General features: G+C 30.2%; 1 protein-coding gene across 3 annotated transcripts; it reads left to right on the top strand.

Moving 5' to 3' along the window:
- Positions 1-23922, top strand: LOC108917972. Of its 3 annotated transcripts, XM_023455757.1 has the most exons (6): positions 1-145; positions 7759-7908; positions 18089-18286; positions 18781-18912; positions 22967-23083; positions 23748-23922. In XM_023455757.1, the coding sequence occupies exons 3-6, from the start codon at positions 18220-18222 to the stop codon at positions 23819-23821; spliced, it is 390 nt and encodes a 129-aa protein (XP_023311525.1). In that variant the 5' UTR covers positions 1-145; positions 7759-7908; positions 18089-18219; the 3' UTR covers positions 23822-23922. The 3 variants fall into 3 exon arrangements, with proteins under 3 accessions (XP_023311525.1, XP_018580321.1, XP_018580323.1); XM_018724805.1 differs by lacking the exon at positions 7759-7908; XM_018724807.2 differs by lacking the exons at positions 1-145; positions 7759-7908 and adding an exon at positions 17872-18034.
- The last annotated feature ends 1104 nt before the right edge of the window (positions 23923-25026 follow it).

Genomic DNA, 25026 nt, shown 5'->3' on the forward strand with positions numbered 1-25026 from the left:
TTTATGAGATATTTAACACGCTCATTTCACTACTACTCTTTATATTTGCTACTGCGCTCCTATAACAACGGAGTTTCAAGTGATTTCATATTTCAACTGTAAACAAACGACCTATGTGTTTGGACAGGTTTGAAATTTTATGAAGGTAGGTAACTACACATTTTACGTAAAACATATTTATTTTTAATGTTTCTATGGATCTGTGATGAATTACAATAAATGTGCCTAATTTAAACAGTTCTATTAGTATGTATGTATACGTTTTAATACTTTTCTTTGGATTAATCAAAGCGGAAACGGTAATACATTTGCTTTTGTGTTTCCTTATCACAAAAGTTTTATTTATTTGGTGAATATCTGAGTAAGTCTGATGAATAATGTTGTAAGTAGTTTATGAATGTATTTCACAACAGTTCACATGATATAGTAAATAGAAGTCTCAATTTTATGTGGTAGAAACAAAAGGTGTTCAAATAGGTGAGAATCATTATTCATTTTATTCATTTGATAGTGTCAGTGGCTTTGTCTTAGTAGTTGTGATTGGTATATTTTAGAGAATAAAATTTTCAGTTCAAAGTTTAGATTTTTATTATTTTTTTTTTTGGAGAAGTAAGAATATTTCAATGCGTAAAGGCAGCTCCATTATTCACATTTACAACCACGATCAGATGAAAACCAGTAGTATCACATATTGAATTATCGGTTTGTTTTCTGAACATGATTGATAATTATAAAGTAAAAGGAAAAGGCTAGTTGCTCTTATATTTTTTATAGTATTATAGTTAATATTTTTCTTCTTTTGTTAGAAGCCATATATTATTTTACCTGTATCATCTTTACGTAACAAGAAATAACATCGGAAAAAGTGAACACATTCGTAACGGAAAACTAGAAAATATTGCAGCTGAAAATATTTTCAAAAACAACAAAATATTCAGTGAAATTAAATTATATATCGAGAAAATTATTTTTATTATGATATCATCATATTTTATTGAAAACCAACAGACTCTTGAAGTACAAAATTTGAATGGGAAAGTAATTATTCCTTTATTTTTTTCTGAAAAGTTCACCCTCTACATTTTCCTGCTATTTCTTATAGCATATGAAAAGAGTTTTAAAAACCGTGAAAGTGACTTTTTGTAACGCTTGCCTCAACCGTTGAATTAATAGTGACATTTTTTAATCAGATTTATTTTAACCAGAAAAACAGTTGTTATTTCCATATTTCAATTATGGAATATAATAATCCAGTAAAAATGTCAATTTATAAAAAAAAATCCAAACAGGATGATTTTTTCGGGGTTGCTTGGGGACTACCTCCTGAGTATCCAACCAAAAGATCACACGCGAACTGCTGGTAAGAATTGCGCTATGGGGGTGGTTTCCTAAAAAATTTTTTAGAGCAAAATGACCTTTGTAAAGGACCAATAATTTTTTTTGTAAAAACATGTTTACAAGACCACCCCTTCGGCGTGCCCAATTTCTGTCACATAATACGCAGTAACTCGTTAAGTATTAGACATACAAACACATTTTATTAAGGAAAAGTGTTCAGAATTTGATCCTCTACAACTTTTATGAACGTCATTTTTTTGTAAAATCATGTTTACAAAACCACCCCTGCGGCTCGGCGTGCCCAATTTTTGCCAAATAATGCGCAGTAACTCATTAAGTTTTAGACATACAAAAACATTTTATAAAGTAAAGTTGTTCAGAATTTGACACTCTACAACTTTTATTAAGGTCTTTTGCACTGAAAAAAATGTTTAGAAAACCACCCCCATAGCGTAATTCCTACCTGGCGTTCGAGTGTGATCTCTTGGTTGGATACTCAGGAGGCAGTCCCCAAGCAACCCTGAAAAAATCATCCTGTTGAAATTTTTTTTACGGATCCTATAAGCCGAACATAACTTTATTGGAATATAATAAATAAGGCTGTCAGAGAGAGCCGCAATTGAATGGCGTGCCAAGCGGGTCAACCGAGACATACGTGAGCAGCTACCTCAGAATGCCTTTAACGTTCACGTCATGTATACTGTTGCTTTGTTCCCGTGCGATGTTGCTTAATTAATTATTATACGTTGGTGTTTATGGTGGTGTACTGTAAACAATTTAATGTATTACTTTTTAATAAATAATGCGTACGCCTATGTCCCGCGACTCAGTTCAGGCAGCCTTACTAATAAATAGTACCACAACTTTTAAAATAACAAGACATTTTCCTCGTTCTTCTTAAATAATCAAAGATCGTTGCTAGTTGTATTTCAAAATTTTTAGTATTACATATTCCGCTGATTTCGAGGCTAATAGGAAATTACATTGTAGGACATTTAATAATTTAATCTTATAACTGAAATATAATTATTTAAAAAAAGAAACCTCCGGAAAAATGTATAAGGCAACTTTTCCAGTGTGACATGAATAAAGTGTTTCCTAATGCGGGTGGTGGAAATTAAAGTGATCATATTTTGACAATGAAACGTAGAACTCGCACCCTTTTTTGGGAAATGATTTTTATGTTCACAATATTCACGAGGAAAACATTTTGAAAGAAATTTGCGAAATTGAAAATTAAAATGGGGATTTTTGATCCTAAGATATCGATATATTTATGCATAATATTTTTTTTCACAGTCAACTGCTATATGTATACAAACTGCCGTTTTTCTCAATTCTGATGAAATTTAATTTTCTTTGTTATACCTATTTAAATTTTAATTTATACAAAAATTCTATTTCATAGCGCTGTAACTTTGCGCTAATTTTTAGAAAAGTAAACAACAGTTGTTTATATTCATCAGTTGATTATGAAAAGGTATATTTTGCAAACATATGTGCAAACCTGTTAGAGATTCTGGGATCGGTAGTTCCCAATATAATTTTTTAATTCACAGATTTTCCAGAAATTTTTTCGTCAAAAAAATTATATTTGTGGTCTTAGAAATCATCCCCTAAAAAATAACCACTTTAATTTTCACAAGTCTCCACTGATGTTTTTTCTTTAGAAACTACAATTTTCTAATTTTTTGTATCAAATTACAGTAAGAAATCGTGGTACTATTAATAAATTACTGAAATCCAAGAATATGTATTCGTATGGTTAAAATATCAAAAAACTGATCAAAATAAGAGTATGTGATTCCTACTAGAATATTATTATTTCACGTCGAGCAAGATGTGATCAAAAATTAAATGCATAGTTTTTGTTACATCAGTGACAGTGGCGGCTCGTGACATTGAGAATAGGTGAAGGTGAAATAATCATTGATTGACTAAAAATAAAAAAAAGGACCGCAGGCGAAAATTTTCCAAGTCAAATGGCTTTAAATGAATCTGGAAATTTTTTGTTGCATTTGCAATATTATCCAAAAACTAACGTTCGTGAGAAGAATTTTCATTTAGATTTTATAAAAAATAGAAATATTAGTTCGGCTTGTGGACTTCTGCGAACATTTAGGTACATGTATGTTCCAAAGAGGCGTTGTGGTTACGACAGCCCCGCGCGACGTTTCCAAAATTGTTAATTCCTTCCTTATTCCACACGCACAACTTTACACCCACAACTAAACACAGCATACAGAAAGTTTTTTTAAATAAACACATTCACACAAGCACTTATATATACTCCGAATACCATTCATTCCGAAACTTCAGACCGTACACATTGTCTTTTGACTTGTTTCCATATCGAGAGAATAAGGTACAGGTATCTCGCAATTTAAAAAATCCTTTTTGTCCTCAATTTTCCATCTGGAAAATGGCGTTTCCAATAAAACACATACTGGATCATACATGGGAAACATTTCTACAATTATTATACAAAACAAATATTAACTAAGAACCGTTATAATCGTGCACTGGGCGACGCGTATCGTATAAACAGTTTAAAGGCAGGCGATAAGTTCAACGTCACTGATAGACAATGACGGTAGTCTATGGGCGATGACAATGCTCATGGTCAATATACGCGTCATTCGTTTCCCCATGCCGTAGTTTACTCCCGTGTTGGCCGCCTCGTTGCCATGACAAACGCCGTAAACAACGCTTCGAAGAGAAGCAGAATACAGAATGTGGTCGATCTGCGTCACTTGCATATACTATACGTTGTATGGTACGAGGTTGATGTTTGCGCTCAACGAAGGCAATATTTTTTTAGAAAGCGTTCACCGCACAACTATTCTGTTTATTTCTGCGTATTAAACAAACAAACATTTTCAATATAGAATTATACCTAAATTATAAAATGTATATAAAATAAAAAATAATTTTAAATTGCACAACCAAACGGAAACATTACCAATGTTTCGGCGAATAGCGGACTGTATAAAAATTAAATGAACTAACAACAAAAAAAAATATTAATGGACTCACCTTTGGGCAAAACTGCTTTTTGGTATATCACTGCAGAACTCAATAGGATAGGGAAGGGAAAATGGGATGAGTTCTTAATAAACGATAACAATAAACTAATTACTTCAAAACTAGACAATCTAGGTATCGCGTGTGCGTTTCGATTCGAAGTGGTGCGCCACTTGCTTCACCTGACGAGCCGCCACTGTATCACATGACTTTTTGTCACAGTCTGGAATTTTTACTTGTTATGTGTATAAAATTATAATAAGTGATAAGTATTAATAAGAAGCAAAAATTCAAAAATATCAACTAACTGTAACTGTTTTTATTGATAAAATAATACTAAAAAGCTGCTCGAATGATATATTATTGGAGCTTTTGTCAGTGGTTTGTGTACGTTCAATATGATTTAGGCAATGGCAGGAAAAATGTATACATACGATGGACTTTTCCGTAGGTAACACAAAGAACAAAATAATAAAAAAAATGTTCAGTGGATACTGGAATTTTAGTATTGAGAATTCAGAGTCTGTTGATATTTAGTGGCTGTAACAAAAATAAATAAATTCCCATGAATGGTTCCATAGCTATAGCCAAAAAAAATTGTACTTAAAATTATAAAATGTATTTATATCCACAAATTTTGAAATAGGTATAAATTTTTTAAGTGATCATTCCGTATTGGCCTAGATTGCACCACTTTGCAATTGCAATATGTATAATTAATTCATCATGAAATATACTGAATAACATTAGTAAAAAATAATTTCATATGATAATGCATAGGATTAAACCGTAGGAACATGTAAAGTTCATAGTTATGTCAATTTATCTTGAAAACTGCTTGGCTTTCTATACATCAGTCAGATTTTGGGTGGTTATAGAAACTTATTAAGGTATAGTTAGATGGTACGCGATCTATGAACCAGGAATTTATGGAACCTTACTGTAGGTAAATTTCAAGGCTGAAGGTTATAATTTTCGTGTAGATTTAAAAAGTTAGACAAACGGTATGTCATTTGATAGGGACAAATAAGACAAAAGATGGTTATGACACTTTGCTATCACCAACATTAACGAACCGAGGTTGTCTCCATATGCTGAACAGCGCACAATTCCTGTAAAATTCTCTTTATAATACTTATTATACCTATTGTTGAATAGGACAACAACCAATTCATTGCTTTTTATCATAGGTCTATAAACCTATAAACAAAAATATAGTACCAAATTTTGTCCTTGGCCGAATTTCGGTACAATATTGTTACTTTTGTTATTAATTAGGTTTAATTTGTATGTTATGTAAGTAATGTAATGGGCTATTGTTACATAAATTATCAAACTTGGGAATAACAATAGATTTTCTTAATTTTTAAAATTTTTATTTAAATAACAGAATTCTCAATGTTCAATATCGGAGTTATAAATCAATTAACGTGTTGGCGACATCTGGAGTTCCGCAGGGATCGGTACTTGGGCCTCTCTTATTTATTATATTTATAAAAGATATATTTAAATACATTCAGACACATATTTTCTTATATGCTGACGACATGACATGCATCTATTGAATCATTACAACATTGTTATCGTTTACAACAAGAATTGTCGAAAATAAATATATGGTGCCAAAATAATAAGTTGTCATTGAATATCTCCAAATGTAACGTTATGAGTTTTACAAGAAAAAATGTTGCTATTAAGTTTGACTATAATATAAATAGTATTATTTTAAACAGATGAAATTAATGAACACAATTTAATGATCTAGGTGTTATCTTTGATACAAAAGTGACTTTTGTTCCCCATATTAATTATGCTATCTATATCTAATGCCTACAAGATATTCAGTGTTATTATGAGGAATTCGCGATATTTTATGGATGTTTCTATCCTTACATTACTCTTTAATGCATTTGTCAGGCCAAAGTTAGAATACGCTTACGTTATTTGGAATCCTCAATATGAGGTTCACATTTCTAACTTGGAAAAGGTTCAGAGAAAGTTTGTCAAATATCTTAGTTTTCGAATTGATCATACTTACCCACCTCAGGGTCTGCAGTTAGAACTACTAAATAGATTTAACTTTAAATAGTTGGTCTTGCGTCGGGTCTATTTTTCCATACTTTTTCTGTATAAACTGTTGTCCTCGTATATAGATTGCCCTGACATTCTGAGTAGTATTTACTTTAATATTTCTAGTGTTCAAACTCGCTTAAATGTATTATTTTATTTGTCAACTCCGAGAACAATAATGTTCTTAAACATTCTCCAATTTATCAAATGTGTACATATTATATAAATTATTATCATACCAGCATTGATATTTTAAACTGTATTGTCAGTACTATAAGAAGGTGTATTTTAAATTTAGATTTATAACCTGTCCATCATTTTATATGTTAAATTGTTTAACTATTTTGTGTTCATTTTGTATAGGTATGTAATTAAGCTTGTGTTTTCGAATCTATTTTTCATGTATTATGCATTTTTATGTAATCTTTTATTGTTTCTCCTGCCCTTTAATTGGATTTTTATCTGGCTGGGCAGCTGTACTTCAAATAATTAAATAAATAAATAAATAAATAATACTGTAACAAAGTAAATAAATTTTATTATTTATATTATAGCAACTGTATGGTATAGATATGATAAGGGAAGTGGTAAATGTGGATATTATTGTTTAGTTCAATGGCATAAAAGTTATTTTATTATTTAGTATTAACTAAGAAAATAAACTTACTTAACCTTTGCCAAAAATTGAACAGCAGTATTGAAATAAAGCAAAAATATTGTATAATACGAATTGAAAATAAATTTTCATATTTGACATATTTAACATTTCCATCAAAGATTAAGATATTTGAAATATATAATCGAGAACAGTATTTATTGAAATACGAAATTTTATAGGCATTCAGTTAATTTAAACAAATTTAAATTTTTTTCTAAAATCTTATCAAATGAAGTCAAACAGTGTTCTGTTACGTATACAAAATACATATATCTAACCACACAGATAACAATACTAACTGCTAATGAAACAATCCTGCGTAAAATGTAGAAACAAAAAAATTACATTCTGGTAACTGAATTTACAACGATTTTCAAATTAGAAAAGATATAGGTATTACTTTAATGACTACTGACTAGTATAAATCATCAACTACTGCACCAAATCATTTTCACCAACAAATATGAATAAATAAAGACAGATACAGCTTAGTTATCAATAATTTTTAATACAAAAACCTTAACATGTGAAATGTGAAACCGTTATTTATTATTGTAAAAATGCAAATGTACGCTGAAAATGTAGATACGAGAAACGTTGATGCAATATATTTTCTCCACATCCTTTAAAATATTGTGAAAATAAATATGGCACGTCTTGTTTTCCAGTGCAGTGGCTCAATTTTGTCATACAGTATGAACTTTGAATACATCGAGGAGACCAGACAGGTCATTTATTATTTTGAGGGGGACGCATTTGGATATCGAAAGTGATATTGTCGTATTCATCCTCAGTCCCAAAAAATTTTATTCGAAAAGGTAGGTCAAATAACAATTTATTTGTGTCGCTCGGTAGTAAGGTTGCCAGATCTCTAAGTTTGACCCAGAGTCTTCGGGTTTTGATGGTACATCTCCGGGCTCCGGGTTAACATGTCATTTCTCCGGGTTTTCTTTGTTGCGGAAAAAAACATTTCCTGATTCCTGATCTCTGTCACGAAGTAGATATTTCCTGATTGCGTCCTTTTTTTAGACATCGATTTTTTCGAAAACAACAATAATTTGTCTTCCAGATTTCCTGATCGCATAACCTTTTTTTTAGGCATCAATTATACAAACGAGTCTCGTATCTCCGGGTCTGTGATGAAATAGTTCTGGTAACCCTAGTCGGTAGTCAAGCGGCTCGAGGGGTCAATACTTGAATCGCTGAATGCCACTGTCGCGGGTTCGATTCGCCGTAGATCACCTATATTCGTAGAGAGAAATTAGGCACCCTCTCTGCGGGTATAGCTGGCGTGGTGCAATGTGAGAAATTGATTCTAGTCGACACTTGACCTGTGCACTGAATGGTGGTTAGGGCTTACAAAGTGGTTCCTGGGCGCACATGCGGCGTGTTGAATAATGATATGCCGACCCTTCTCCCGCACAAGTCCCCGAGTTCTGGGCTAATCCTTGATATTAGAATGGGGGTAGAGCTATTATATTATTATTATTTATTATTTTTAAGAATTTGTCGATAAGGATAAAGTCGGTAATATGAAAAAGGATGTGAGATGATAAATTGCAATTTTTTTGTTTATTAAAGAGCATCTCTTTACAGAATGTCATAATTCCTTTTTGTTACATTTTATTTCTTTGTGTTGAAGATGTTTGAATGGGAGAAAATATAATATATGTAAAACGACCTGCGCAATCAGAAAAGCATTTGACCATCAATTAAAAAAGGTATAGCGGATCAAATGATTATCTGAGAAAAAAATATTCCATATATTAAGCTAGAAAGTGATATAGGGATATACGATATATTACAAACTTTTTGGTAATATTTCCACTTCCGGCTTGATCGAAAATCTATTGCATCAACTAACCTCATACATTTTAACGGCTACAGATACATTTTTTAATTACGTCCAGTGACATTTAATATTTCATACGATATTATAAAAGTATACGTATTTCAAAAATTTTTCAGAATTTCAATTAGTAAGCTATGAAAAACTGAAACAATTAGGTATATTAATAAAGAAATCCTGACTGTTGAGGCATTTTATAGGTATGTAATAGGTATATGATTTTTTCCATAAAAACATGTAATGCAAATATAATTTTTATCATAAATATTTAATGTTAATAGTTCTATGATGATAGAACTATTCTAGTTCTAAAATTTCGTCGATCTGTGTTATTTACTGATATTTTTGACGTGAAACTAAACCGACTGTCTCGAAATTGGGCAAATTATTGAATATTCTGTAGGTATTATTGAATGAAAATTGGTGGGAATCATTTAGGAAATACTTTCATTAATCTGAAACTTTCTTTTTTTGTATTAATTTGCTAGACAGCTATCAGCGAACATTGCTGTTTGCTTTAATCGCAACTTTATTCGCAGTATTCGAATTCGGAGAATTGTGAACCTATTACGAGTATGTAGGTACACTAAATATTTTACATATTTGTATACTTATAAAACACCTGGTTCTTCTTATTAGATAAGAAATTTAAATATGATGAATATTATCAGAAGTATGATGTAACTTCGAAACTATTAATAAAATTTTCTGGATAGCATTTTTAGTGGTAATATTTATTCACGTTTGGCCTACTATTCGTATTAATTCTACTAAATTTATATAATTCCAGTATCACATTATTTCTAAGGATTATACCACTTGCACAACAAAACAGAACGTAAACCAAGTTCAGTATATCAAACTGATTAATAACTAACCACAAAATGTGTTTTGTTTCGATTCTCATTAAAAATATATTTATGTATGCATATTGCATACTAGGTAAAGCGTGCTTTCCACAGTAAACCTAAGGAACATCCTCGTTTCATTGAATGACCAAAGGTTTCATCTTTATTTCAGGCTCTTATTTCTACCCACTGAAGTTATTATAATATACCGGATGATTCAGTTTGATATTCGCGGCCCTGTATCTCGTTTATTTTAACAAATAGCTATAATAAACCCTATATATTTTTAAATTGCCGCTCAAACTCTATCAAATGACATTATTAGATCGTCTCCATGGTAACATGTCAAAATTGCTATAGTCAACTGTTTTTGTTCAAATGGCACACTATATATTTTTTTGTCGATTCTGGAAGATATTTTTTTTCTGCGTTCAACTATATAAGGAAGTCTATAGTTTCATTAGAAATATTGCTAGAAAAACAGCAAAAAAGATGAACCCTACTTTCAGTAGCTTTATTCAGAAAAATGATAGCCAGCTGCGGAAACAACTGAATTTTGACCTTTCTAAATAACGTTTTGTCAAAATAATTGACATTTTGTACCTACCTATTCTATCTATACTTATTATAACATGAATACTTACAGTAATCAACAAAAACTAGATATGATTTTAATTTATGGAGAGCGCCGAAAGAACGCTAAAGCTGCCAGGTATTTATATCAACATTGTTTTCTGCAGAGACAACTTCCATCAGATAAAATTTTCGGAAAGCTAGACAGGAATTTGCCGGCAGATGAAAGTTTTCAAAAGAAAAGAAGAGTTTTTAAACCCAGAAAGGCAAGAGATGAAGAACATTCGATGAAGATGTTAAATGGCCTGCTAGATCTCCGGATCTCACTCCTATAGATTTCTTTCTTTGGCCTTATCTAAACGATATTGACGACCTTAAAATCAGAATAAGAATAGAATGTCGGCGATTAAATGAAGAAACACTAGAATGTGTTTGTAGACAGAGCTATTCTGTGTTTGGAAGCAAATTGAGGTCATTTTGAACATTTGAAATAAGTATTGTTTTAAATTGTTATATTATTATAGCATTAAAAATAAAATATGTTACTTTAAAAAACACAGTACCTAGCTTGTTTTCGTAGCTGGCTATCATTTTTCAGAATAAATGTACGAAAAGTAGGGTTCATCTTTTTTGCTGTTTTTCTAGTAATATTTCTAATGAAACTATATACTTCCTTACATAGCAGAACATAGAAAAAAAATATCTTCCAGAATCGATAAAAAATATATATAGTGCGCCATTTGAACAAAAACAATTGACTATAGCAAATTTGACATATGTTACCATGGAGACGATCTAATAATGTCATTTGATAGAATTTGTGCGGCGATTTAAAAATATATAGAGTTTGTTATAGCTATTTGTTAAAATAAAAGAGATACAGGTCCGCGAATACCAAACTGAATCACCCGGTATATTATTATCGCCTTATAAAAAACATCTGAGATATACCTATGTTTGTCATGTTTGTATTTAATAAGATTGGTTGTAACTTCCCAAAATAGACAATTATTAAATATATCAGTCCCCGTGTAGCCTACGCTAATTAGCCGAAAAAACAGCAAATAGAAGAAAAAATTTATATACAAATAATATTTTGTCCAGGGATAGTAACGAGCGTTCAAATAAAAACGTGGTCAAGTTGGTTCTGAAAATTTGGACGTAGGGCGTAGCGTATAGCAAATGAACTTAAACGTCATCTGTCAAAGCGCTGTATCGCCGCTTTGTTATTGAAACTGACAGCTGCTATACAGCTCGTTGAGAAATGAGGTTAAGTTGGTCGCTATAAGCTACGCCCTACGTCCAATGTGTCAGAGCCAACTTCGACCACGTTTTTATTTGAACCTCGTTATATAGGAGTAGAAGTAAGGACCCGAACGGTTCCCACCTTTTTTCACGAAAAACTATCCCCGGGCTATTCTCTATTAAATTATACACAAAAAAAGTCCTATAGTTAAATTTCCATCTATCGGCGTTCAAAGTAGGGGGGTCGTTTGGAGCGCTTGGCGAAAAATCGGTCCTACGCCATTTTTCAGTGCGAATATCTATAAAAGGGCTGCTTTGAGGTAGAAAATGATCCTGTGCCACTTTTTGTTTTGATTTGTTTTTTCACATTTTTCTGCAAACACTCCTATAAACTATTCCTGTACAAAATATTATTTGTTTGTGAATTATTTCTTCTAAAGTCTAATTAGCGTGAACTAATGTCAGAAAAATCAACTGGTTACAAAATCGTTGCTGATATATTTTTTCCAGTGGTCACATAACAAATCATCTCGTTTATAATTTAAAAATTATCTCAACTTTAAGTTTCGAGAACAATGCTTTTAAGTTAGGTTGAATTACAAGTTAGATTACTTAAAATTACAAATTATTAGTAGATATTTAAGTAAAAAATGGGAAACTTACTAATAGGAAACTTTGAAATAGGTATCTTAAATATTTTTACTTAAAATAATGTGATTTTAATGTATTCTTACGAAAAAGTTTACACCCAAAAGGTGTTTAGGTAAGTATAATTTCATGAAAGAAAGTAATTTTCTTTATCTCCTTTTTAATTATTCTAATAGTGCCTAAATGATTTTATTAGAATAACCCTTTATACCTACTTGTAGATATAGATATAACACTTTATTTAACATTAAAGTAGGTATAATAAATGTAGCAGATATAAATGTACCTATTTCATGTTTACTTAAAAGGCCAATTTTCTATTCTATTTATACAGGGTGTTGCAATAATCTACCGACAAAATTATCCAGGCGATTGTTTCACTAAATATTAAGAAAGAAAAATTAAGATAGATATGCTAATGTTTGATTTTTGGGATATAAGATGATACATTTTGTTATCTTTTAGCCGTTTTCATTTATTTTATACGTTTCCTGGTAGACCAATGGTCCTATTCAGTTAAATCATCGGAGATGAAAGCTACGTTATCACCGTATTACTTTAAATCTAAATGTCTTCAATCTCCATTACTATTCCTATTTGAGGAATTTTAGAAGAAGAAAGAAAAGAAGACGGCGGATCCAATATGGCGGATGTTAAAAATCGGAAATCATTCAAAATTTGCTGAAACTTGTTACTCGGTGATTTTCAAAGTCGCTAGTCACGAATATAAGATTTTAATTCGGAAATCCTTAAATCCAAAATTGTGGACCCATTATAGCGAATTGAAAAGTACCATAAAACTTGATATTTTCCACCCAAAGAAATGCGATATGAATTTATAATGCATGCGTTAGAAATGCATAAGAAAGATATTTGGCACCTTTGAACTCATTTTGTCAAAGTTATGGCATCATCGGTTATGTTTTACCTGTGCCGGAATACATATCTTTTTACATAACTTCCCTTGTAAATTTGTGCAATATTACGCAATTAGTAGAAATGCAGGTAAATTAAAATTTTTCAAAATTACCTACATGATCAGACCACAGGCTTCATCTATGAAAAAAATTTAAAAATTCACCCATGCAGGGAACAGATACAATATGAAACTTTTATTGAGCAGTTTTATCTGAGCGCATTAGAACTACATTACTTACTATATTTAATAAATAAATGGAACTCTATTATATTAAACGTATCTGTCGAAAAAACGATGAAAACTGTATGTCAAAAATTATGTAAAGGAAAAGATATCCATCACGTTATGACCTCTAGACTGATGACGTCACAATTATTTAATTTTAAATTTACCAATCGACCTCTTTCGACAAATAATTCTTTCGAAGATATCAGATTTATTCGTTACTTCCGTATGCCGTCTCCACACCTTGCGGTCATATGTCAAAAATTTTTTGACATAAACAAATATCGTATAGTGTGAGTGATGCTTTCTAAAACATGCCTTGCCAAATATTCACTAAATATACACAGGGCCGATTTATCCATTAGGCAAGAAAGGCAGCTGCCTAGGGCGGCAGTCTGGTAGGGGGCGGCAAGAAAATACTAATTCTAATAAAAAATGTAACAAATAAAAATTTAACAATATATCTTACAAACAATAGAGGAGTGAAATAAATACATTAAAATATGATTTAAAAACAAAAATTACAAAACTATTTGTAGACCAGGGAGGATCTGTCGAAATATTCCACTTCTTGGATGTAAGAGGGGGCAAGTTAATTTTTGCTGGAATACCTTCAGTACAACTCACATAATAAAATTGTAGTTAATGTTTAAAAAATTTTAAAAATTACTTTTTATCGGAGTTTTTTACTACACATCTTGGAAATCTTGGAACCTATGGATTTTGGAAGAATATTGAAGAGAAAAAAAGTTTTAGAATTGAATTTTGCACAATATACTGTAAGTTAAAAAAATAGCAATAATTGATGAAAAAAGGCAAAATAATCAAGTTATTTTGGTTATTTTTTTTTAAATATTTTAATTGCTCAAGGGTAAAATTTCTTCGTTCTTTTTTTTTAAAGAAGCGTCTTTCCGAGTACTTTAAAATTATAATTTTTGAAAAAAACTAAATTGCAAATTGATGAAATATGTGAAAAAATTTTCAAGTATCTAGGTGCTTTATTTAAGGCTATGCAATATTTGGAAAATCAGAAAATTTTATTTCAAAATTTTTTTCAAAAAATTATTTTGCGAAAACTATCGAACCGATTTTAATGAAATTTGATGTGTTATTTTATTATACTGTAAAGTTTTTTTAACCAAAATTAGAATGCCCTCGAAAATATTTTAAATAATTATCCATAAAACTTGATTATTTTGCCTTTTTTCATCAATTATTGCTATTCTACATCGGTAATAAATTTAAACATTTTTAACTTACAGTATACTGTACAAAATTCAATTCTAAAACTTTTTTTCCTGTTCAATATTCTTCCAAAATGCATAGGTTCCAAGATATAAGTAGAAAAGTCAGATAAAATAGGGATTTTCTAACATTTTTTAAACATTTTTGCAATTTTGAAAATGTTCCGGACCTCACCCAGCAGATCTAGGGATCTACACTTTATTATGTACTGAACGTATTCCAGCAAAAATTACCTTGCCCCTTCTCACATCCACCTCAAAACAGATCCGTCCTGGTCTATTGGTCGATTGTACTTATTTAGGTTGGGTGTTAAGTGTAATGATGAAGAGGGGCGGCCAAAAAAGTATGCCTAAGGTACCAACATACCTTAACGCGGCCCTGAATATACATATACATAGACATTTGCAATATATCCAGGGTTCGAGGAAATAAAAGGAAAAAAATATTTTACATTCTACAGAAAAAAGCTCACTTTATAAAAATGAGGCTGCCGTGTAGAAAGTTACCATTTCATGCAAGGCTTCAAGGAAATTAATAAATATGGAAAAGCCATAAGAATATCTTTATTTTTATTCTTTCGAAAAAGTGATACTTAGCAAAAGGCTTGCCAAAAAGTTATTTCAGTCAGTTACTTCAACTTCTAAATAAAACAGTTCGTATACAATACTGGTTTAATCTAAAAAAAAACGTAATAAAGTTATAAAGAGCTTCTTCTTCTAAAGCTTTCCTAATACGCTGTTTTAGCTGATCGATGTAGCATATCCAAAAATCTAGTGTAGGTACCTACACAAACTGTTTGAATCACCCCCTTAAGTAAAAGTACATAATTTTTAAATATGGACATCGTGAGAGCCATTGATATGGACCATACCGGTCAATCCAGCGACAGCTTGCAATACTTACAGCAAAATACGCCGGACAATCGTTTTGCTGGAAATAAAAAGAATTTCGGTAGCTCACTGGTAAATTTTGCAATTCGTTACTTAAAAACGTGTGGAGCATATTTAGGTAGCTGTTTCCGTTGTATATTATCGCTAGGTGATATTCTAAAATGCGAATTCTGGGTCTCCAAAATCGTAAATGTTCTGATTTCACAAATATTTGGATCATTTTATGTAAAGTTTTTTCATTAAATTTTTGTATTACGATAAATGTTATCACCAAATTATCTAGTATACTGCTACCGTAGTATACTAGATAATTTGTTTGCTGTAAAGCTAACAATTTTGCGGTAATTAGGTACTGTTGGGTTTTTTAAAATGAAGTACCTACAGTGACATAACAAGGGGAGAATAAAACTTATTAAGTTCAAGTCATTTTCGTCACAACCTGCTATTTGAAGTAAAGTGAAAAACGTCAGGGAATTATTTTTTATCACAAGCAAAATTTCTTTTCCTTAATGCAGAAAAAGAGATTTTTCCTTAATGCAAAAAAAGAGTTTTTTCCACATACCTATCATATCCGTCGACAATTCCGTAGAACTTTTCCTAGTGACATTTTTTCGAAACAGTAAAAATCTTATGTGATTTTCATATTTTTAATTTTCTGGGCATCATGTACCTACATGAAATCTTAACTTTCTCCGTGGCAACCTAATTTTAAATACAAGCAAAATTTTTCCGTAGGATGCAAAATAAAAAAGTAGTTTCTTTTATTTACTCTAACCGTGAACGTACTGTATACTTCAAGAGATATTTGTCTTGTGCTCATTTTTCAACGTGTGTATGCCACCATACCAACTTTGTATTGTTAATGAAAGACCCTTTTTATTTGTGGACTGTATTTTGTATGAAATCAGGTACAAACAACTTTCGTGCAGTAATCTGACAGGCTTGCAGGAGCCGCAGTTCGTAGGTCCCCTTTTATTGAGATCGGACTCGAAAAATGTACTGGTGTCAAATGACAGTAAACAACCAACTCTAACAAAACACGAAAAACAAAGCTGCTACGTCTTGACCAGATTATGAATTTTGAAAAAATAATCCACATATATTTGACATATTGACAAATGCTTGGCGGGTTACCGCATCCTCCGGGGACCAAGCCTTAGTACGGTATTCCACAATGGAAAACGTAGATATACAGGGTGTTCACAAGCTCTATGACAAACTTTGACAGATGGAAGCTGGGTTAATTTCAAACATTTTTTTTATATGAACATAGATCCGATTCATTTTTGTTTAGAAGTTACAAAAGTTATTTAAAAATATATAATTTCTTATTTCAATGAAAATAGTTGACAAATAAAAATGATATAGCTATAATTAATATAATTAATATTTCCAAGAAAATTCTACACAGATCTGCATTTAAACGATCATTTAAAACATGTAGGTACAGGTAATAATACTAATGCTACCCCAAACGTTGTCACTAAGACGTTGCTGAAATCATCTTGATCTAATTGCATACGGATTTTGTAACGCCATGCGGTGATAAATGAAGTTTACTTGCTATACGCCGAACATTAATTTAAGAATTGTCAATAACAACATCTATTATATCTCCTTCACTTTGTACATTCACCTCAGTAGGACGAATGGTCTTTTTGGACCAGAGAAGTCTACTCTTCAGTTGTTAAAAAGCACTTTAACGCTAAGTGCCAAAGGAATACAAAATGACACAAATATAGCAACCATCAGTTTTATTTACTTCGATTGAAGTATGAAATTGTATTATTTAAAATGCTTGTAACTTCTAAACAAAAACGAATCGGACCTATGTGCATATAAGAAAAAATGTTTCAAATTAACCCAGCTACCATCTGCCAGTTTGCCAGCTTGTAGAACGGACTACATAATTTTCCCGCTAAAATGCATTTCGTTCATTCTTTGATAGCGTACTTATAAATCAACTTAGGCGATTAAAACGTAGTATAATATACTTCGCGAGTATTTGGACTTCTCCAATTTTCCCTCCAAAACAAACTTCGTAACACCTGAAAGACAGCATGATAAATTAATTAAATAAATCCATATAAAGTAATATGAGAAGGAGTTTTCTTATAACCTCGTATACGTTCAATGGTATTGTAATAAATATCAACGACCTAATAAATTTGGGAGTTATTTATTCTTACTTCAACCTTTGTAATTATGTATTAAAAAATTGACGAAACAATAGCTCAGTGACACCTAAAATAAATGACCTTTTAATAATTCCCTCCTAGAAGCCTGTAACGCGTAGGTAAGTGAAACATTTCGTAGAACTGCGTTGTAAAGGGTGACCTCAGCCAATGCGTCCCTACGAAATGTGACAATGGAAGGGCTTCGCACAGGAAGGGTACCTTACTGATTCAGTTACATACTACAATCAATATTTGCATTAAAGATAAAACTAGATATAGGTAACTCACATTTTAAAGCTCCGAAGTTGAAGTTGTTTAAATACGCGTACGTATATGGTTTCTATTTTATAAACATAAAACATGTGTTCTTGTTTTATAGGCTAACAGAGTGATTTATTCCAAAATAAGCAAATTTAAAAATCACATTATCGATCAAACTTCGCCAAGGATATCCACATTTCAAATGTGCTAATGAGAATCAGTTGTGTAGTTTACAACTAAATAGACAGAATGGAATACAGCATTTTAATTTTAACATTTTGTGTCAGTGTTACCACTGTATGTGCGCAAATATCAGGTGAGTCACTATTTAAATACAACTGTTTCTTTTGTTTTTAACTAGATTTCGGAATAATAATCTCTAAAGTTATATTTCTAGCTTTTTATGTATATAATACGGATATTTAACTCGTACATACAAAATTTCATCAAGTAGAATATTTATTGTTTTATATGAAAGTACATAGGTGGGTATAACATAAATTGCTAATTTGTTCAAAATTGTTAAAATTAATTCGAATCGTTTTATTTAAAAAAGTGCTGCAGCTCCAGTCAATATTATAAATATTAATTCATGTAAAATATGTCCCACAATATTAATACAAACGGCAGTTACATCACTTCCGTAAATTATTTTGTAACTCCGTACATATTTCAAACTTTGATTGCAATAACAATTTTTCAATTTGCTTGGAACATAATTAACTTTCATAATTAAGTTTTTATTGTAATATACATAGGTGCGTCATGTAAATAGATATTGATGTCGTAATATTACTGTGGTATTTTTAGGAGAACTAAATGCTAAGTGTAGAACTGTTGGAGAATGCAGAAATTTTGGTTACCTATGTGCGAAAAACAGGACATGCCAGTGTTTATCTCCTTTGTATATCCCGAACAAATATGGAGATAAATGTGTTGGACGTAAGTAGATGGTTTAAAAAATATAAAATAATGTTACATAATGGTCAAAATAATTTGCAACAATCGTTAATTCAATTTCAACAAGGTTTTTTGAAATGGTTGCAAAATATTATCATACATTTACCTCTTTTAACAATTTCTGTTATTGCGGATCTGTTACTTTCCTCTCCCTAAATGAGGTTCATATTATAACATTCAAAATTGGATGCATAAAATGTTTTCTCCTGACTTTAATATAATCGGTTTCAAAGGTTGGCCACCTTTGAATCTTAAACAACAGATTTCTTAAAGTGAAAATAGTTTCTAATAATTTCCTCAGTGGGGTTAATTTTGTGCAATTTATAATCAACGTTAAATAGGGTAAACAATATGTAATGAATTATGTATGAATATAAGTATTTATATAATATTTTATGGTATGACCCTTCGGTATTGAATATTTTCCCTTCAATGATTTTTTAATATTTTCCTTCTTAATTTTACAGGAAGTTAATAAACTTTTCGAATTAAAAAAAAGTCAATTACAATAAGGAATATTAACATTATTTCATTAAAACACACCTTTAAATGAATCAATAACACACACACAAATTTCTTTTCATATACTTTTTGACGGAGTACGATACACCCCTGTATTGTAACTCACTGAAGACGATGGAGCTATTGGAAATGCTCCATCAAGTCAGGATTTTTCCCTAACTTCTAATTATGGCTCAAACTCAGTGGAAATCTCGATTTTTAATTAAAATAGTTAAGATTTTGAAAATAAAGTAAACAGACGTGTTAAAAGAGTCAAAATAAAAACTTTTTATCCCTGTACTTTTTTCTCTAAAATGTTCCCTTGTGGAGTCAGTTACATCCATTTTTAACTAATTTTGAGCATTATTAAAATGCCTGTAACTCCTAAAAGATGTATTTTAGAGAAAAAAGTGTGGGAATAAAAAGTTTTTATTTTGACTCTATTAACGAGATTTCCACCGATTTTAAATCATATTTAGAAGTTAGGGAAAAATCCTAACTTGATGGAGCATTTCTAATAGCTCCATCGTCTTCAGTGACTCACAATACAGGGGTGTATCGTATTCCGTTAAAAACTATATGAAAAAAAAATTGTGTGTGTTAATTTGACCCAATTAATGAAATAAACTAATAAAAAGGAATATATCATGAACCTTAGACCTAACTAAAGGAAAAAAAAATATGGCAAACGGGTATACCGATATTTTAAAATTACAGTAAGTATACAAACACTGTTAAATGAGTCAAAATAAAAAAATTTTTTCTTGCACTTTTTTCTCTAAAATGCATTCTTGATGAGTTATAGGTATTTTAATAATGCTTAAAATTGGTTAAAAATTGCTGTAATTCTATGAGGAGGCATTTTAAAGAAAAAAGTGTAGAAACAAAATGTTTTAATTTTGACTATTATAACACATTGATGTTGAGCTATTTTTTTAAGTTAAATAAAAATCCTGACGTGGTGAAGCATTTCTAATGGCTCCATCGTCTTCAGAGGGTCACAATACTGGAGTGCATCGTACTCTGTTGGAAAGTATGAGAATTTTTTTTTGTGTGCGTGAGTTATTAAGTAACTCATTTAAAGGTGTGTTTTAATGTAATAATGTTAATATTCCATAATGTAATTTTTGCTTACTTTTTTAATCCGAAGAGTTTATTTAATTCCTGTACAATTAATATGGCTAAGTAAAATACTATTATATTAATACGATGTCCAAAAAATCATTGAAGGAAAAATATGGCCCCATCAACTACAGTGTGTCAAAATACATGAGGGTTATCGTATTGTGCTAAAAAGTATATGAAAAACAATTTTTTGTGTGACTTGTATTTGCATTCTAATTTAAAACAATTGTTAGTGTATTTTTACTTTTAATTCGTTTAAATTAACACGAGTTCCAATCTGAAACAGTTTGAAATATTTTAAGTATGGTATTTATTAAATATTTCGAACAACCGACTGACTTAATTTTCAAAAATGTTTTGAAGCTGATGTGACTTAAAGATCAACTTGTTTTTATGATTGAAATTGGAAAACATCCAGTATTTAAGTTATTACCCAAATAAAGGAATTTAATTAGTATTAAAATTAGTGAAATTATTAAAATAGTAGCGTTTTATTGAAGTTTTTTTTACTAACTAAACATAAAACTGTAAAAAAAATTACATCGCAAATTTTTGTTCTCGGTTTACAAGACAAGTTAGCGTCTATCTTTTCAATTTTATATCTTAATATACTTACTTATGATCAATAAAAGACGTATGTTTTGATACCAGTGGTGCATACATGTAGGGACAAAGAAGAATTTATAATTTTTGGATTTCCTAAACCCAAAAAATAAAAAAGCCACGAAAAAAATCTCGCAGACGCATATTATAAAAACGTTTTACTAAATAGTATATTTTTGAAGTAAACATATTTTTATATAGCCAAGGTAATCTTCCTTTATTTTGTAAGCAACTATTCTTTCAAGTGCAGTTTCCAATTATTTCTTATTCCAATTACACGTAAAAAATAATAACAATGAGTACCTACGCCACTGTGCAGTAGTAACCACATAATTGCAAATGCAAATAATTAAATAAATTACTTCTCACCTCGAAATGCTTGCCAATAATTACCATAATGATTAACTAAATTAGCTGTATTATTGTTGTATTATACAGCTGAGTTCTGGTTTCTAATCTTATGGTCAGTAATCAATATTTTAAAAGCAATAAAACTAAACAACGAATATTATTTAATATTAATTAAAAACCTTAAAACTTAAAACAATTATTATATTCTCTGTTCATTATTATGATCTGAAACATGCATCACTGGTTGCCTAAGTAGATACCAGATTGAGGAACTGTTATTCCATATTTATAATAATATATATTTTCTACACTTTACACTGTATAACAATTTGTCACACATAACTTATAATCTAAATTAAATAAATTAACAAAACATTAGATCACATATACTTAGTTCACATAAAAAAACAAAATCGCAGTCCATTAAAATCTAAAGTAGGTAAGTAGGTAGGTACTACTCATCCAAGGAATACGGACACATATAAATTAGGTACGATTTTAGTTTCTTTTTAAAAAGTTCAACAGTACAACAGGTCTTTACATCATTAGGTAATTTATTAAATACCTTAAGGCCCAGACAGTTTGGTGATTTAATGGTGATCTGTAGCCTTATAAATGGTTATAGTTGTTATTATACCTATCTCCGTAACCGCCAACCAAACATCTGTTTAATTGCTATTGTATGCATTTCTGTTAAACAAACCATGTTTAGGAATTCAAGCGAGCAAAATTCAAACAATACGCAAAACGCTATTTATTGTTGTAAAATTAAATAGCAAGTAATTAGGGCGTTGACAATAAAACTGGAAATGCCAGCTTTGAACAATTTTAATAAGTTTTTATGTCTTCTTTTTAGTTGACAATGCTAAAATATAGCACTAAAATTGTTTTCGTTAGGCTGGAATATATGAACAAAACACGCCTTGTTTTTATTTTTTTGTTTGTTGTAATGAATTTCGTCAAACAGACCATTAATTTTTGCAACAAATATTAAAACCATAGCATTTTTGAATAGAGAATGAAAATATCGTTCAAATGAGGTATCACAAGCCCCTACTTCCCATATAAAAATTTAGAGGCTACTCGAAGGGAATTGAATTTTTACGTTGTTGGTAGTAGGTATGTTATTTCAGAAATCAAAATTTCGGATTTTTTATTATTATGCCACATTATATAGAATAAGTTTGTTAATTTCACTTATTATAACATAATTTAATCAACAACTTTCTTATCCCCTGCTCCCACCCCCAAACACCTTACCAAAAAGGCTAAATAGACTTTCGCGTGAAGGCGCCTCTTGCTCTATATGCGGCTTTGTACCTACATAATAATATTACTAATACGATAAGACTAACATACATATTCATTAAAACTATACTATTATTAACATCGTCAAAATATTTCGATTGTTATTATTTTATTATTTCGATTGTTATTATTTTATTATATATTTCAGTTATTGACCAAAAATGTAAATATGATGACCATTGCATAGAGGGAGCATTTTGTAATCATCAAACCACATGTAAATGTAAAGAAAATTTATCTCTTGATGAAAATGGACTGTGTTCAAGTAAGTAAATTTCATAGAAAAATATGAATGACTTATATACTTAACATTGTCTTACTAGAAACTGGATAAAAATGCTTAATTGACATTTAATAACGAAGTATAAAAAAACATTAATGCTTTTTTATAATAAATGTGTTTTTAAATATAGACGGTGTAAATTAAGCATTTATTATTTTAAAGTGCATTGTCACGCGCCATAAGAATTTCCATCATTTTTCCATTTGCACGTTAATATTTATTTTAGTGATATCGAAATATCTAACAAATGAAAATCTACAGCAATGAATCTTCAACATCATACTTTTTAGTACCCATACATTCATTCTTGCTGATCGAGAATTAACCTGAATATTTCTGCTTTTATTTATAAAACCTACACAAACATATATAGGTACGTTTTTATTTCTTTGAACCACAAAAATAAATAAGTAAGTAAATAAATAAATAAAAACACTCTTTGCATTAACTACACAATTCGAAGTTTACATATTTCTATTAAAATATTAAATAGTTATCCCCAGGGGACTATATTTTCATTAAGGTATAAGTACTTCGTTATTTAAAATTAATACCAGTCGAAAATATTTTATTTTTTTTAAAAGGTATACTTAAATAAATATTAACCACGCACCACATACAATATCATTATAACACTTTTTTTCAGATTCAAATATTGCAATCAAAAGTGGACTAGTATTACCTTGCATGATATTGTATTACCTTCATCGAGTTTTGTAATTTTCGTTCAAGAAGGAAACTCAACAGTGATATTTATTTATTATGTATTTATGTTTGTAAATATTGTATTAAGGATAACAATATAGTTTTTTTTTAAGTAACATTCTGCTTTTAATTCTCAAATTGTATCAATGGCTACACATAAACACTGCTATTATCTTTACCTATTTGAATATGCCTGCGTACGAACTTTCTTTATGAGTGTCATTATAATAATATTTACATTATTCTGAATTTTCAGATTAAAAATGTTGCAACTATAAAATAGTTAATTATAAAAAAACGTCCATTGTCACTATTGTATGTTGTATAATAATGATAATATGTCTTTATTCAAAGTAGAAGAAATCAGTAATAAACAAGGCGACACGATTTATTTTATATTACAATGACAATAGACAACTGAAAGAAATGTTCGAAATGAATAGGAAAACTATAGAAAACGGGAAGTCATACACTTGATTAATCCACATGTTTTATAATTTAATGGATTTCAAGATAATATATTATAAGGAATACGCGTATAGGAGCAACAATATAACCATAAATTTATTGGACATCATCATTAATCATAGTGAAGATAACTTGGTCCAGAAATGAGCAGTACCTGGTTCGGATCTCTGGGTGGGTACATCTGTATGTATCATCTGTCTTGTAATTATTACAGATTTCTGTTCAATATCAATCGTTATATATATTTTTTATTTTTGTTTGAATACAGCATGTTTCTGAATCCGTATCATATGTATAATAAAGCAATTCCTGATTTTTCTAAAATTATTTAGTAAGTTGTTCTAGTACGCGCGAAAATATTTTTGATTTAGTTTTCTTTTTCTCTTCATTTTTCCAGGGGCTAAAGGAATACCGCTACGAACATACTGAATAAATGAATTTTTAGCATTTTCTTTTCTTTATTATGGTGCATGCGTATTTGCATGTGAGGTTTGTAAATACCACATGTGATTCCAACGTAACTCTCGATTTTAGTTAACACCCTTAATTTTAAGGGTTGCAATTGTTGAAGTAAATTCAAATTAAGTTTATCTATCCTACATCCATGACATCACTTTCATCCCACAACGCCTTAGTTGCTTACTCATGTTTATAAGATTGACTCAGTATTAGATAAAAACATTGACACTACTTTCACTTAGAAAAATTGCATTTTCATGAATATTGTTAACTCTTAACACACTAAAATAATT

This window comes from Anoplophora glabripennis, unplaced genomic scaffold (genome assembly GCF_000390285.2).
Source record: "Anoplophora glabripennis isolate ALB-LARVAE unplaced genomic scaffold, Agla_2.0 scaffold60, whole genome shotgun sequence".
Classification (NCBI taxonomy): Eukaryota; Metazoa; Arthropoda; class Insecta; order Coleoptera; family Cerambycidae; genus Anoplophora; species Anoplophora glabripennis.